This window comes from Vipera berus (assembly GCF_964194415.1).
Source record: "Vipera berus genome assembly, chromosome: 1".
NCBI classification, from domain to species: domain Eukaryota; kingdom Metazoa; phylum Chordata; class Lepidosauria; order Squamata; family Viperidae; genus Vipera; species Vipera berus.
This window is the reverse complement of record NC_138202.1, coordinates 35,818,769-35,833,193: the sequence shown is the minus strand read 5'-3', so window position 1 is coordinate 35,833,193 and position 14,425 is coordinate 35,818,769. Positions and strand designations below refer to the sequence as shown.

General features: G+C 36.6%; 1 protein-coding gene across 1 annotated transcript in view; it reads left to right on the top strand.

Moving 5' to 3' along the window:
• The window catches only part of TECPR2 (tectonin beta-propeller repeat containing 2), a 42,452-nt gene that overhangs the window by 15,557 nt on the left and 12,470 nt on the right, over positions 1-14,425 (top strand). The window contains exons 10-16 of the mRNA XM_081346507.1: positions 1,074-1,257; positions 2,942-3,115; positions 5,133-5,313; positions 7,141-7,282; positions 8,909-9,149; positions 11,008-11,097; positions 12,231-12,464. Of these exons, the coding sequence (XP_081202633.1) occupies positions 1,074-1,257; positions 2,942-3,115; positions 5,133-5,313; positions 7,141-7,282; positions 8,909-9,149; positions 11,008-11,097; positions 12,231-12,464 (1,246 nt within the window). The remainder of the gene's footprint in view (positions 1-1,073; positions 1,258-2,941; positions 3,116-5,132; positions 5,314-7,140; positions 7,283-8,908; positions 9,150-11,007; positions 11,098-12,230; positions 12,465-14,425) is intronic.

Here is a 14,425-nt window from a genome sequence, read left to right as displayed (position 1 = left end):
CCTGGACTGCTGTTCGGTGCAGGGAGGCATCAGGGAGCTGGAAGCCTGCCGCGCGTCCCAACGAACAGCTGATTGGCGCAGGGACACACCAGGAAGCCAGACGCCTGCAGCGTGTCCCAACGAACGGCTGAGCAGAGCAGAGAGACGGAAGCCTGTAGGGCGTTGTGCATCGCTGCTCATATTACTTGGCACACCAGATGTTGGTTAGGTGGGTGGGGGGGGGTGGAGCTAGTTGGGAAACGCATATGTAAGGCGCTGGGAGGAGATTGCTCCCAGCACTAACTTTGTTTGCTGTTCCTGTGACTAAACGCATGTCAGAATGTTCCGCTATTAAAGCCAGCCACCTGTGAACTCTACTACTTGTTTCCTGTTGGAGCCAGGGGGTGGGTAAGGACTTCTGACAGGAAAGCCTCTCTTTATGAATTGAGTTCGACACGTGCTTTTAAAGTACAATGAATGATTATATTATTTACATCTTTTCGTTCAGAGGGTTTTTTTTTCCAGCTGACAGGCACATTTGAAGTGTTGAAAGCATGTAGTGAAAGACCCATTTTTACTACAAGGCAATCTGGAAACACGCCTTATATCCCCTGCAGAGCTATTCTTGCCTTTTTTCTGAGTAGGGGGCATACATCCAAACGAAGTTCTATGCTGTGGACATTCATTATTTTATTTTTCAAGAATCTTAGAGCAAACTTCCTTGGAAATGATGATACTGGAGGCTGATGCTTTACTTTCATCTGTATCTATTTTACTGGCTCACTATTTAATTAAGATTTTCAGAATTTTCTCCCAATCATTAAACTGTATTAAGAACTTAGAATATTGTATATGCTATGATTTTCTCCGGGGGTTGATGATAAACTTGGGAAATTCACACTGAATAAATTGAACACCCATTGCTAGAGATATTTAAACTGCCTGTTTTGCAACCATCACCCAATAATCTTTCTTAAACATTAAAACATACAGTTGTCAAATGCGCTAAAACACAGTCCTTATATAATTTCAAGATTAAGCAGCTTCATATATCATGAAGTATATTGTACTTATTCTAACTTTTCAGTCTTTAGTTTGCAGAAAGCTGGATGGGATATGCAGGGCCTGGCTATGGAATACTGAGCCTAGTTGTCTCTGATAAATACATTTGGTGCTTGGATTACAAAGGTGGCCTGTATTGTAGTGCATTACCTAGTGCTGGGCTACGTTGGCAGAAGTTTGAAGATAATGTCCAGCAGATGGCAGTCTCTCCTTCAGGTTAGTTAGATTTGAATTTTTAGCCTATTGTCCTAGGGTAGAAAAATGGTTTGCGTGTATTTGTTATTTGTTCAATTTATATGGGTATATATCAAAATATTGTAGACTCTGTAGGAATGGGTTTCAAGCTATATTTTGTAGAAATGCCGTTTTCAACTGTTTTACCTCAGATTGCAGATATTTATTTGAATGTCCTCTCAGAAGACTTCTCATTGCTCACAAAAAGAAGTGAAGTAATAGAAAGATATATTCTAGTGTTTTTATCAACACAATATTCAGTAACATTCTGGTTCCTGGTCCTGAAAATGGTGGAGTTACATATGTAAACTGCCTTTACACCTCCTTTTACACTAGATTGTTGTAGTTTTGATCTTGAGGTTTTCCCATCCCTTAAATCCATAACCAAAGCTAGAATACTATGTATGTCAACAGTGTTTTTTTGTCTGTCCATGATCAATGTAGAAATAAATCAGGAGCAATCATAACTTTCTATATTCTGTTTCTTTCCTTTTTCTTGTCTGAGTAAATCTATTATGTCTTATGTCCCATAATTTTCTTCAGCTTTTAGGCTTTCCCCAGTGACCCATGCCTGGCTAGTCCTGTAGGTCTATTTTGTACTTCTTATTTGACAAATACTATATCAACTTCTCTAATCACCAGTGTCAGTGCTGTCTGTTAGAGAAACTAATTAAGTCTCTTTCTTTTATGAGAGGTCTGTCTTAGGTGATTGCTTGAACAAATTATTCCCTATTTAGAAGTAGCTATTCATTCAACTACTGATTCTATTGTAGGATTACTACATTTCTGTAAAGATTGCTTGTTTCCAATCTTTACATTTTATTTTGCATGTAAAAAGGAACCAATAAGAGCAGTGCTTTAGGCTTTCAGTTTAAAAGCCATGACATAAATGAAAAATGATTTGGAGGAGAAAGGAATACGACATGATTTATAGGCTACTTCTTTGTATTCATTATATTAGTCTTTCCCTGATGTTGAATTCTGGAAATAAGAATGACCAGGGAGATGTCTTATTTGCAGTGGTTGTCCTGTAAAGAATACTTGCAGGATGATTTTATTCATTGGCCTGACACTTGAGAAGAAAGCTTACCTTGAGCTGGCACTTTTCATGTTTTGAGTTGGATTTCTAAAACTCTACAACTGCCTTGTGACTGTTCCTCTAAGAACCTAACCTTGTATGCGTCCTTCATAAATTGCTGCATTCCACATATATTGGGATGTCATTTCCATACTCCCATCCCCTTGTTCCCACTGCCATGGTGGTCAGACCATCACCAGGTTGACGAAGACTGTCTTAGACTTTAAAATAGCTGCTACTAGCAGACGAGAAATTCATTAGATTTAAAAGTAATCTCTTGTGAATAATTTTATTTATGTGAGGTTTCTTCATAGTAAAGGTAAAGGTTCCCCTGCACATGTGTGCTAGTCGTTTCCAACTCTAGGGGTCGGTGCTCATCTCCATTTCAAAGCCGAAGAGCCAGCGTTTGTCCGAGGACGTCTCCGTGGTCATGTGGCCGGCATGACTAGACGCCAAAGGCGCACGGAACGCTGTTACCTTCCCACCGTAGTGGTCCCTATTTTTCTACTTGCATTTTTACGTGCTTTCGAACTGCTAGGTTGGCAGAAGCTGGGACGAGTAACAGGCGCTCACTCTGTTTCTTCCTAGGGACTCTTTTATGGAAGATTGAGCAAAAAACCAATAAAGCGTTTGCCTGTGGCAAAGTAACTATCAGAGGAAAACGTCACTGGTATGAAGCTTTACCTCAAGCAGCATTTGTATCCTTGAGTGATGACACAGCCTGGATAATCCGAACAAATGGTGATCTGTATTTACAGACAGGTACCTAAGCTAGTTTTTATTTTTCTTCTGGAATTATCTCCTTACTAAATTACATTCTGAGAGAATGCTTCAAAAATTAGTTGAGATTTTTCAGTAAAAAGTTCGAAGAAGCAAGGCAGACAGTTTTTCTAGAAAGAAGTTTTGTTTCCATCAGGAATTTTCTCCTACTGTGGGTTGATTACACTGTGAAGTCCAGTTGCGACTCTGTTATATGATGTGATGGCTAGGTTATGCTCATTTGTACTAAGTACAACCTAAAACACTCTATGCAATTTTGTTACAATTTAATGCAAAAAATATTAATGCTAATAAAAGTGTTCCCTGAAAGAGAGTTTTGAAAACTTAAACCAAATAGAAATTATTAATTGCCTGATACAGTTTGATTTAGCTATGTTAAATAGTTTTAGCTTAAAGTCCTTTCTGGGTTTGTTGGCTTGAAGTTCAATCTTGCTGGTCTACAACGGAAGGAGTCCTTTAAAATGTTTTGTCTGTCAAGTGACTGATCCAACAAAGATTTCTGTTGAAGTGTAAGAGAGAGCATTATTTATTTAGGAAAACGTTTAAGCTGACTTAGTATTAAATAACAATACATAAAAATCAATGGTATTGAATCAAAATACTTGTCACACTATGCTGTAAGATTCCCTTACCACAACATACAAGTCTGCACACACAAAGGGAAATCAGTAAAATTTTCTTCCCTGCTTGCAGAAGCTCACAGTTAACAGGGTTTCATTCTCAGCAAGCCTGGAACCACCAGCCATTGTATTCAGGTTGCTGTGTCATACTAATGGGTAAGCAAATACACGGAAGCATCTGTTTGTCTTCACAGTTTTCATGTTTTGATGATACGTAATTCAGCAGTAGAAGGAATTTTTGTCTTGAGTGTGCAACCGTAGAAACAGAAATTATAAATAAATAAATAGCCTCAGCCTCAATAGGGAAAGTAATACAAAGCTCTCTTTGTATTTAACACCAGAATGACTTTTCTCTTATTGATTAAAAAAATAATAATACTCTGGCATGTTTAGAATTTCCAAACATCGGTGTTTATTAGTTTGCCTTTACTTGTGTCCTTTACTATAGTGAAAAATATGGCTGTAATGATTGAATAGCTGGCCTTTTTCTGAGAGCTAATTACTGGTTCTCACAGCAAGTATTTTGGTTTGTAATACAGTATGTTTTTGGCCTGCAGGAATTCTTGGATGTCTGGCCAACTATGCCTCCCCTCTCCCTGAGAAATTTAATTTCACTCTTGGAAGCTCTACCAAAGATTGCAATGAAATGTAGGAGGGAGGGATTATATATTTTGCCCCTGCTGTGGCAGTATATATATGTGCTCCAGTAATTGTACAGGGTCTAATATTTGACCAAATTCAGTGGCAAAATATTTCCAGATCTTAGTCCACCCAATTATAAAATATTTTATTCCTGCTCCTTAGAAGTTTGTAACCCTGCTAATGGGAGTAGTGTGTGTTGCTCTGCTGCTTTCTCTATACTGGTTTAAAATTCTGATATAGATATAGATATAATGCGTGAATGCATTTGTATAGAAATACATTTGGTAAGTGTACTTTCAACAGTCCATAATATAACCAGATCTGGGGGGGAAATACGCTGAAGAGGAACATAGGAATTTAAAATTAGGGCTATAAAAATATAGGCACTACATTTTTAACCCTTGTCAAAACCATGGTTCTTTGCTTGTAAATGGTAAATATAAAGGTATTGATTTTATCGTGCAGTACTTTCCAATTACATTGATTCTCAAACTCTCAAAGTAACTAAATGAACTGGATAACAATTGAAAATTATTGCTACGCAGAGGATAGAAATGTATTAAAGGAAAATACTTTGGGTATAGGTCAAATATAATAATATCAAAAACAGAGGTAGTTCTATCTTTCTAATTACATTATAAATTATAAAGAAAGGAAATAAAACTAAACTCAGAAAGCAAACATGATAAAGAAAAAAAGCGCGACACGCTTATTGCTCTTCTGTATTTTATTTGAAGGCCTCAGTGTCGATCGTCCCTGTGCCAGGGCGGTAAAAGTGGACTGTCCATATCAACTATCGCAGATTACAGCCAGAAATAATATAATTTGGGCATTAACGGAGCAACGTGTACTTCTCTTTCGTGAAGGTGTAAGCAGTTTCTGTCCTGAAGGAGAGCACTGGAAATGTGATATCATAAGGTAAACAGTCTCTGAACAGTAGGCATGTCCTGTAATAGTTCTTGATTTTGCAAGGACCGGCGTTTTCATCATCTTAGTTGCATGTGCTTAGGCAACATATTGAATCACATGAGAAGAGAGAGTTTCCCAACCAGGACATCAGGTTTTATTGATTTTCTTTTTTAGATGGTAAATTTTTTGAAACTTGGCAAAAGAAGGGAAGAATGCCCATGAAGTTGTACAATTTAGCACACACCTTTTTGCATCATACACACACCTTTTTGCATCATTAGATCTTAATAATTAGAATTGCATACCTATTTCATACTTAAAACGTCTAGATCCAGATAATTTTATTCATTTGTTTATTTAAAGAACTTACGACTGCCTATCTCAAGTAAGGCTTCTATGTTGGCTCCCAACAACTATAAAAAAAGTGGAATAAAAATAGAACAACCCTTCTCACCAGGCACCAGACCAAACAAGTTCTTGACCTGACTTAACCTAATCTTAGCTCTGTGCTTGGGGGAAGAGCCGGGTCTTTAGACCTTCTGTGAATGATCAGTTCTGATCCAAAGAAAACCAAAATCTGTTATCTTGTTAAGTTTTGCAAATTGTTCATGATTGGCTGCTAACAGTTCTATAGTTGGTTATGCTATTAGCTCTTGTGAGACTGGAGCAGATTGATTAGCTTTTTAAATTATATTTAAATTCAGTAGTAGTTAATTTGCACTAAGTATTGTTTGGATATATTTAATATGAGCAGTGGCATGATCAAGTAATAATCATTGTTATAGTGCAGGGGTGTCAAACTCAATTTCACTGAGGGCCGCATCAGCATTGCGGTTGCCCTTGGGGCCGGGTGGGTGTGGCCTAGGTGGGCGTGGCCTACTGGGTGGGTGTGGCTAAAGTGTGTATGGCCTACTGGGTGGGCATGGCCAACTCTACATCGTTCGCATCAAGGGTGCCTATGGGGGCCTGGGCAGGAGTGGGACAGATCTGAGGGTCTCTGGCAGAAGGAGGGTCTCTGGGCCAGGGCCAAGGCAGTGGGGGCCGTTCCCTCACTGTTTCCAGGATGGCTTCGGGGGGTGCATGAAACCACTTTGCGGGCCAGATCTGGCCCCCGGGCCTTGTGTTTGACATGTCTGTTATAGTCCATTGATATTGGTGGAATGTAAGTTTCAGTTTTCTTCAGTAAAATTTTATCTGGAAATATTTAGTTATGTCCACTGGGTAAAGTAATATACCATACCATTTTGAATTTAATATACTGAACTGTAAATAAATAGAATGGGAATGCAGTGGGATTCCACTATGGGTGATATTTTTTGAAAAGAAGGAAATAATATTTTCTGTAAGCGTGGTAATAAGCCCTGGAGACAGCCATCTGTGTTCTAATCACCTCTAGAATTGACAATTGCATTGTATTTTATGTCGGGCTGCCTTAGAAAACTGACTGAAATCTACTGCAGGCTGCAGTAATCATTTTATGCTGATATCCATTAGTTCATATAACACTAGCTTTACAGTCAACATGTTGGCTTCCAATAGGCTTCTGGGTACTGTTCAAATATATATTGGGATATATCCCCCTGCCTCACCGAGATCCAGATGGCACTCTCCCTAAAGAGATTCAGAAAGGCTATTAAAATTTAGCTTTTCTAAAGAACTTTTAATTAGCATTAAATATTCACAGTTTTAAAACTGTGGACGATAGTGTAATAGGGACACAGCAATATGTGTATTTGAATTTAATGATGTTATGTTCAGTCTTGTAAATTGATAGAAGTGCTTAAGGAATCGGTTGCGTAAATATTGTGAAAAAAAAAGTATTGCTTGCTTTTGCAGTGAAATACAAGGTCTAGAGCCAGTGTGTATTACTCTTGGAGACCAGCAGACCATCTGGATTTTAGATATCCATGGGAACCTGTGGTTTAGAACTGGTGTTGTTTCAAAGAAACCACAAGGGGATGACAACCACTGGTGGCAAGTAGGCATTTCCTATTCTACTTCCAATACAAAGGGGGCTTATTTGGTGGTGAGGCTCAGATTTCTTACTTGCATTCCTGATAATATCCTGGATTCAATCCCAGCCAGAAGATGACAGAAAGTAGATTTGGGGAAGATCCATAAATGAAACCCTACTAGAGCTTGCCTTCCTAAGATAGTGATGAAATCATGCTACATTTACTAATTAAATCTAGATGTCCATTGGTTGTCTCGTTTCTCTGTTTTGTAGGAATACTGCTTATAAATCTGTATTAGGTCTATAATCAGAATCGAGCTGGAGCTCTAATCCTGATATGAGGGAAGGGAGTCTTGACATTCTACTAAGAGAAAAATAGTAACAGTCAACTGACCACTAAGTTTAATTATTTTAATTGAACAATTCAAAGAGAAAAAACAAGGAAAAGAACACAATTCTGAGACAGAAAACAAACGTCATAATAATTATAAAACTTATTTTACAAATTGTAAAGCAAAACGTGACCACATTCAGAATGATAACATTTATTTAGACATCATAGAGGCATACACATGTTAGAGTGCGGTAAGGATACTGAAAATAATAACAACAACCATCAGTGTAATAATGTATTTATATTCTACCTTTCTACTATATTCTGGCAAGCAATTAAGGCACCATAGGAAAAAAGATAAAATCAAAACAGAACAGAACAAGGTAGAAATACAGATTAAAATAATAAAGTACTGAAATTCTATAACAAAGTCTGGTGAAAGAGGTGCATCTTTAAGGATTTACTTGCTTTATGTACTGCTTGCTGTTAATACAACTTCCAGTTTGTTGAGCATTTATGGTATATCTTTTATTCTAAAGGGACTGTTAAATTTGCTGGGATATTTCCAAGCTACTGAACGTTCTTGTTAACACATCACATAGCTCACTGTAAAACCTATAACAGTTTTTACTGTCCTCCTTCCAAAGTGTGAAATTGAAATAAGTCACATGCAAGGCTTCCAGAACTCTGAATGATACGTTTTTGCCTGCCTGTTCTCCCCACTTCAAAGTCAGAATTATAACATTATAATGCCCTTTGGAACATCTTACCCGCTAAGGTAAGATCTGCCTCCACCCTCCTATCCTTCTGCAAGCGGCTAAAGACCTGGCTCTATCAGTCAGCCTAAGGACCAAATAGGGAGTTCCATGCTGGAGGTGCCTGCTGGATTAATAACAGATTCCACACACACACCGCCCCCCCCACACACACTCTGCTTTCCATCCATTCATCTTTTCAGTTATCATATTGATGTATTCTCGCTGTGTTCTTTTTCATTGTTTATTTTATGTTCTATTATTTTATTTCTGCTCTGTTCCTTTCATTTTTCTTCCTCTTTATTATTTTATTATTGTTAGAGTAGCCCCGTGCCGAGGTAGGCAACAAGTAAATTTAACCAATAAATAATAAAAATATATATAGAATAATTGAAATTTTTTCTAATTCCATCTGAAGAAGTAGATTGATGTTTCCTGAAAATTTGAAAGGCAATATGCTGTTGAAAAGAAGTTCCTCTTGTTGGAGTTTTTCTGTGATGTAACGAGAGCTTAATGTGCTCTGAAACTAAATTAGTCCTTTTATGTATTTTACTCTCCCAGGTAAGCATTACCGATTATGTTGTGTTTGACCAGAGCAGCCTTTTCCAGACAATAATCCATGCAACACAAACAGTAGCGACAGCAGCCCAGGCTCCTGTTGAGAAAGTGGCAGACAAACTGCGCACAACTTTCTGGTCACAACAGCTTCAGTGTCAACCAAGCCTACTTGCAGTCAATAGCAGCGGTGTCTGGATTTCCTCTGGGAAGAATGAATTTCACGTAGCAAAAGGAAGCCTCATAGGCAAGTGCATGTTTTGTTGCTGAGGTGGCTTTTAAACTTAACCTGTTGGCATATGCACATCTAAAGTCATTTAGCAATGATTTGATTCCCATCAATTATTTCAAAGTAGAAAGTGTCTGAACACATTGATTTTGAATAGCGGTGGTTAATACCTTGTCTGTTGTGTCACTCCTGGGCATAATGCATGCTGCCAAGACATACATCAATTTGTGAATGAAAGAGGCATGTGGGAATCGACAAATATGTAGAACTTGGTTGTATCAAAGCCAAGCATGCAGAGCCTAATGCTTCTTTCCTGGCATATATTCCCATAGCCTAGTGTACAGTTTTGCCATCTGTTTTAAATTATTAACATTTGTATTATTTTGTTCCTCCAGAGATGATCTAAGCAGCTTACAAAGAATGGCTAGGCATTCTGGTTGCTGGCCAGACCCAGTCTTGCTTAGATTTAGTGAGGTCACTACGTCATGTGCCTTTAAATCAAATACAATGTATGCATGTTGTGTTGAGTTTCCAGATTTTAAATAAAAGGATGTTTAAAAGATGTTAGTGGTATGCAACTGAGTCCTATCTAGGACATTTTCAGCTCACCTGAGACCCATTCTATATTTTATTTTATTTTATTTCAATGATACACAGTTCAATTAATCTGCAGAAATACGTAAAAATGGAAAAAAAAATAAATCTGCCTTATTTACAGTACACTAAAATTGAACTACTGCATTGTGGAATGGTTTATATATCAAGCCAAATCCAACAGTTATGTAGAATGTATGCTGACATTCTAATATTCTATGTTGGTTTGGTACTGATAACAGCAATAGATACTAAAATGCTTGAAATTTCAAATATATTTCAGATACATCAGTAAAACTAAGTGTTGGATGTCAGGTCTCAAGATTCATAGATGCATATATTAGAATATGAATTAATTTACTCAATATTTCCATACCACAGTAGGCAAACTTATTTCTTCCATATGTTTTGGCCAGAAATTGGGATGTGTGGAAAGAAAAACTGCCTGAGCAAATTTTTTTTTAAAAATTCCATTTATATCCCGCCCTTCTCCGAAGACTCAGGGCGGCTTACAAGCTTAGCAGTTAAAAGTATTGCACTTCTTGCTCCCCCTCCTTCCCAAATCATCAAGATAAGCAACTGCCCATCAAACAAGTATATTATAATCCAGAAAATGTCCTGTTTTAGATTACCTAAACAAATCTTAAATAGGTTAGTTTGGGATAGGAAGCATTAGGAAGGAATGATTATATAGAAGAAAGTGATAGGTCAAACTGGATTGCAAAGAATACCCTTGTTTGGGTCTAGTGGACAGAGGGAATGGCCTTGAAGGGCAGGAACAAGAGCTGTTATCTAGGTAACAGTCAGGTAAGAAGGACACGGACCTGGACCAATAAAAGTAACATGAAAAAATGTTTCAGACAAGTCCTTCCTAGTTCACAGGAACATAAGGTGAGGGAAGGGGAAGCAGATTCAGACTCAAAGGATTCTGTTACTCTAGCTCAGGGGTCTTCAAACTTCCAGAATTCCTCAGCCGGCCATAATGGCTGAGGAATCCTGGGAATTGAAGTCCACAAGTCATAAAAGGGCCAAGTTTGAAGACCCCTGCTCTAGCTGTTTTAGAACATAATCCTGCTATATATGGCATTGGTTGCTCCATGTGATCACTCTTGTTGGACTACCTCAGTTTAAATGGAATCTCTTGTCATCGTTTGGTCAAAATGAAAATTTGAAACCAGTTTCAAATAAAAACTTAAAGAAAAAAAATGGATTTCAGACATTACTTACTGCACATGAGACAGGAGTTGTTTTTATATTGATGGTTTTCCTGTTTTCTTTGCAGGTACATATTGGAATAATGTTGTGCCTCGGGGCACTGCTTCAGCTACAAAATGGGCTTTTGTGTTAGCTTCTGCAGCTCCAACAAAAGAAGGTTAAAACAACTCTCTCTCTCTCTCTCTCTCTCTCTCTCTCTCTCTCTCTCTCTCTCTCTCTCTCTCTCTCTCTCTGTGTGTGTGTGTGTGTGTGTGTGTGTGTGTGTGTGTGTGTAAAATATATTCATGCGTTTCTGCTAGATTAAAGAAACATATAAATTGATCTTTGCTACCATTTTGTTTATCCATAAAATAGTATTGGAACTGGGTAATTTAAGAACTTGTTTAGTTCTAAGTTAATTAATACATAGCAAGAAGAAGGTGAATGCAAAATTGGAAATTCATGCTCTTACTATGAACCTTTAACTTGCATTGTGATTTAAGAACTCATAAAGGTCATCCTTGCCAGTCCTTTTAAACCATTGCTTCACTAGGAATCCATATATTACATTTAATAAATGATCAAGTAAAACTATAGCTTGAGAATTTGTCATTTACTTTTTATGTCTTACTGCCTCCACATTTTAACTGCATAATCTTCATTCTCATGTTTTATAGCTATATCAAGTTTTTATATTAGTATATTTTTCTCAGTGCTGCACAGTCTAAGATTATTCTCTTCACATTCAATGTTAACAATTTTATTTTAGAACAGTGCCAATGTGTTATGATAATTAACTAATTTTATGTTTATTTCCTGAGTATTAAAAATAAAATAAATGCTTTTATGTAAGGTAAACCATGAAATGAAACGTTCACATACATTTTTATAAATTTAAAATGAATCCTCTGTTATGTGATCAACATCAGCAGTTTGTATTGACTCATGCTCTGCTTGTTGGTTTCCCAGAAACATATTGTTATTATGGAAAACAGAATGCTAGAGTAAAACAGCCACTGATTTGAAAGAACAGGATTGTTTTTACACATTTTAAAGAACTGTTTCTTAGCCTCACGTTTTTTTAAAAAGAAAAATATGGAATATAGGAATATTTTTTAAATATCTTATAGTTTTAATGTTTCCAAGGTTTATGTCCGTGAAGTGAATTAACTGCATTATGAAAATACTAATGCTAATTATATTAATGCAATCTTAGAATGCAGATTTGGCTTTATGTACAAATACTAATTAATTTTTATAAAGGTTTCTAAAAAAGTTGAATTTATAATAAAAACTTTGTCCTTTCTTCAGGAAGTTTCTTGTGGTTGTCCCAAAGTAGCAAGGATCTGTTTTGTGTTAGTGATCAGAATCCTCAGTTCCATCCTTCAACTGTTCAGCTCCCTTCTGATAGTGAAATGGTCTACTATTCAGCTTGCCGGGATGCAATATGGAGCTTGAATAATCTGGGACAGGTCTTCATAAGGACACTTTCACCAAATTGCCCAACAGGGATGCATTGGACCAAACTGGACCTTACTCAATTAGGTAAATCTAATTGTAGTTTTAGAAGTTTCTTAGCTGAAATGCAGATAATCAGATTCTTTCCTCTGTATAACTGATAAAGAGTTCACACACAGAATTGTTTCGATGTATGAAATATAATGATAATAATTTAAATTGTTGTGGGAAAAATAGGAGAAAGGTGCTGGATATGTTTGCCGCCCTGAGTTATTTGTAGAAATGAATAAATGGTCATAGCAGTTTTTGAAATTCCTATCGTACTAGCTACAAACAAAGGATACAACAATGAACTAGACAACCGGTTATGTTTTAGAAGAGAATGATGAGTATTTTCAGGAAGCAGGATAACAATGTCATGGCAACAAATTATGATGTGCTGTTTTGAGTACCATTATTGAGTTATTGCTTTTGCTGCCTAAAGGATGCAGTTGAAATTTGATTATAACCTAAGCATCAGATGTCAATGGTGGGAGCTGGTATGAATAAATAAGTTGTTGACACTGTTGTAGCATGTACATGCACAGTTTTTATTTTTGTATCTTTTTTCAGTGGACTCTTCTCTTTGTCACCGTCTCTTTCTCTGGTAGCCATTGGTCACTAAAACACTCACTGGTGCAGGCAGAGATGTTTTAAAATCCCAGTTGCACACTGGAGTGGGACTCTGTGAATCATTGGGAAAGCCCCCAAAATGTAAAGATCCCCTGTTACCTGTGACCTAGAAAAGTAGGGAGATAATGCAGGAAATACCACTGTTGAGTCAAATAAAGGTTCTGAATATCATTGCCCTAGGATTTCATCTCTAACACAACAAGGTGCTTAATCATTATCACTGATTCAAGAAGGATCATCAAGCATCATAACTACTTTTAACATTGGTATTCACCGCCCAGCATTCTCTGTGTGGCTGCATATCATTTTATATAAAAGATGAGCATTTACCTTTTTTCTGAAAAAGTTTTCTAGTTTAAAGTCTAGAAAACGTTTCTCATTAAGATTAGAGAATTAGCATAATGCATCAGTGGATTTTGAAATTTCAACTCTGCTCAGTCAATTCTTTGTGAACTTGAATAGTCAGCATATGACTTAATTAAACTTGCTCTGTTATATTCAGAATTTTTACAATAAAGTCTAATGGACTTTGGCACTGAACTGACCAACAGAAACATATGATTATCTGGATGAATAATTCACATCACTTTTTGTAAGAAAAACATCCAAAATTGGAGTGATAATAGAAGCTGAAAATACTCCACAATAAGTATATATTTGGACATCAAATTGTTCTGTGCATGTACATAACTATCCAGTAATGCAGAGGAGATTGTATGTGACTCTGTGTTCCAAAGATCCTGGCACTTATTTAGATTAAAACTATCAGCTGACCATCAAACACTGAGGCTAATATGATAAAAAAATGGCAGTGAAGTGATTTTTAATAGGTGCACTGAAATTTAGATCAATAAAAATTTATCCTAATATTTTCAAATTATTTTTGACTGATTAGGTGTTGTGTAACAATATTAAAATAAAGGCAGAATTTAAGTGATTATAAAGAAATAAGGGAAGATTAATATTTTCATAACCTTTTGATTTGAATCCAGTTTGATGAATTCATTTTAAGACTTTAGCCATGTAGTTAGAATATTTCATTATTCCACTTAGTTGTTTGAAGTGGCACTCTTCTTGGTCTAATTACACACACACACACACACACACACACACACAGAGAGAGAGAGAGAGAGAGAGAGAGAGAGAGAGAGAATATATATATATAACTTCTAAAGCCAGTGACATCACATTTCAACTAAATACCTCTAGCATTCTTTCCTTGCATCCTAAAATCAAAAGAGCAAAAAAAATCAAACAAGCTGACATTTCTAGGAACAAGTATTCTGTTATTGGAAAATTGAACAACTAGGGAGAGTTATTTTGCATCTTTATATTTTCTATTTCAATCTTAAAGAAAGAAGCAAAATGTTGATGGT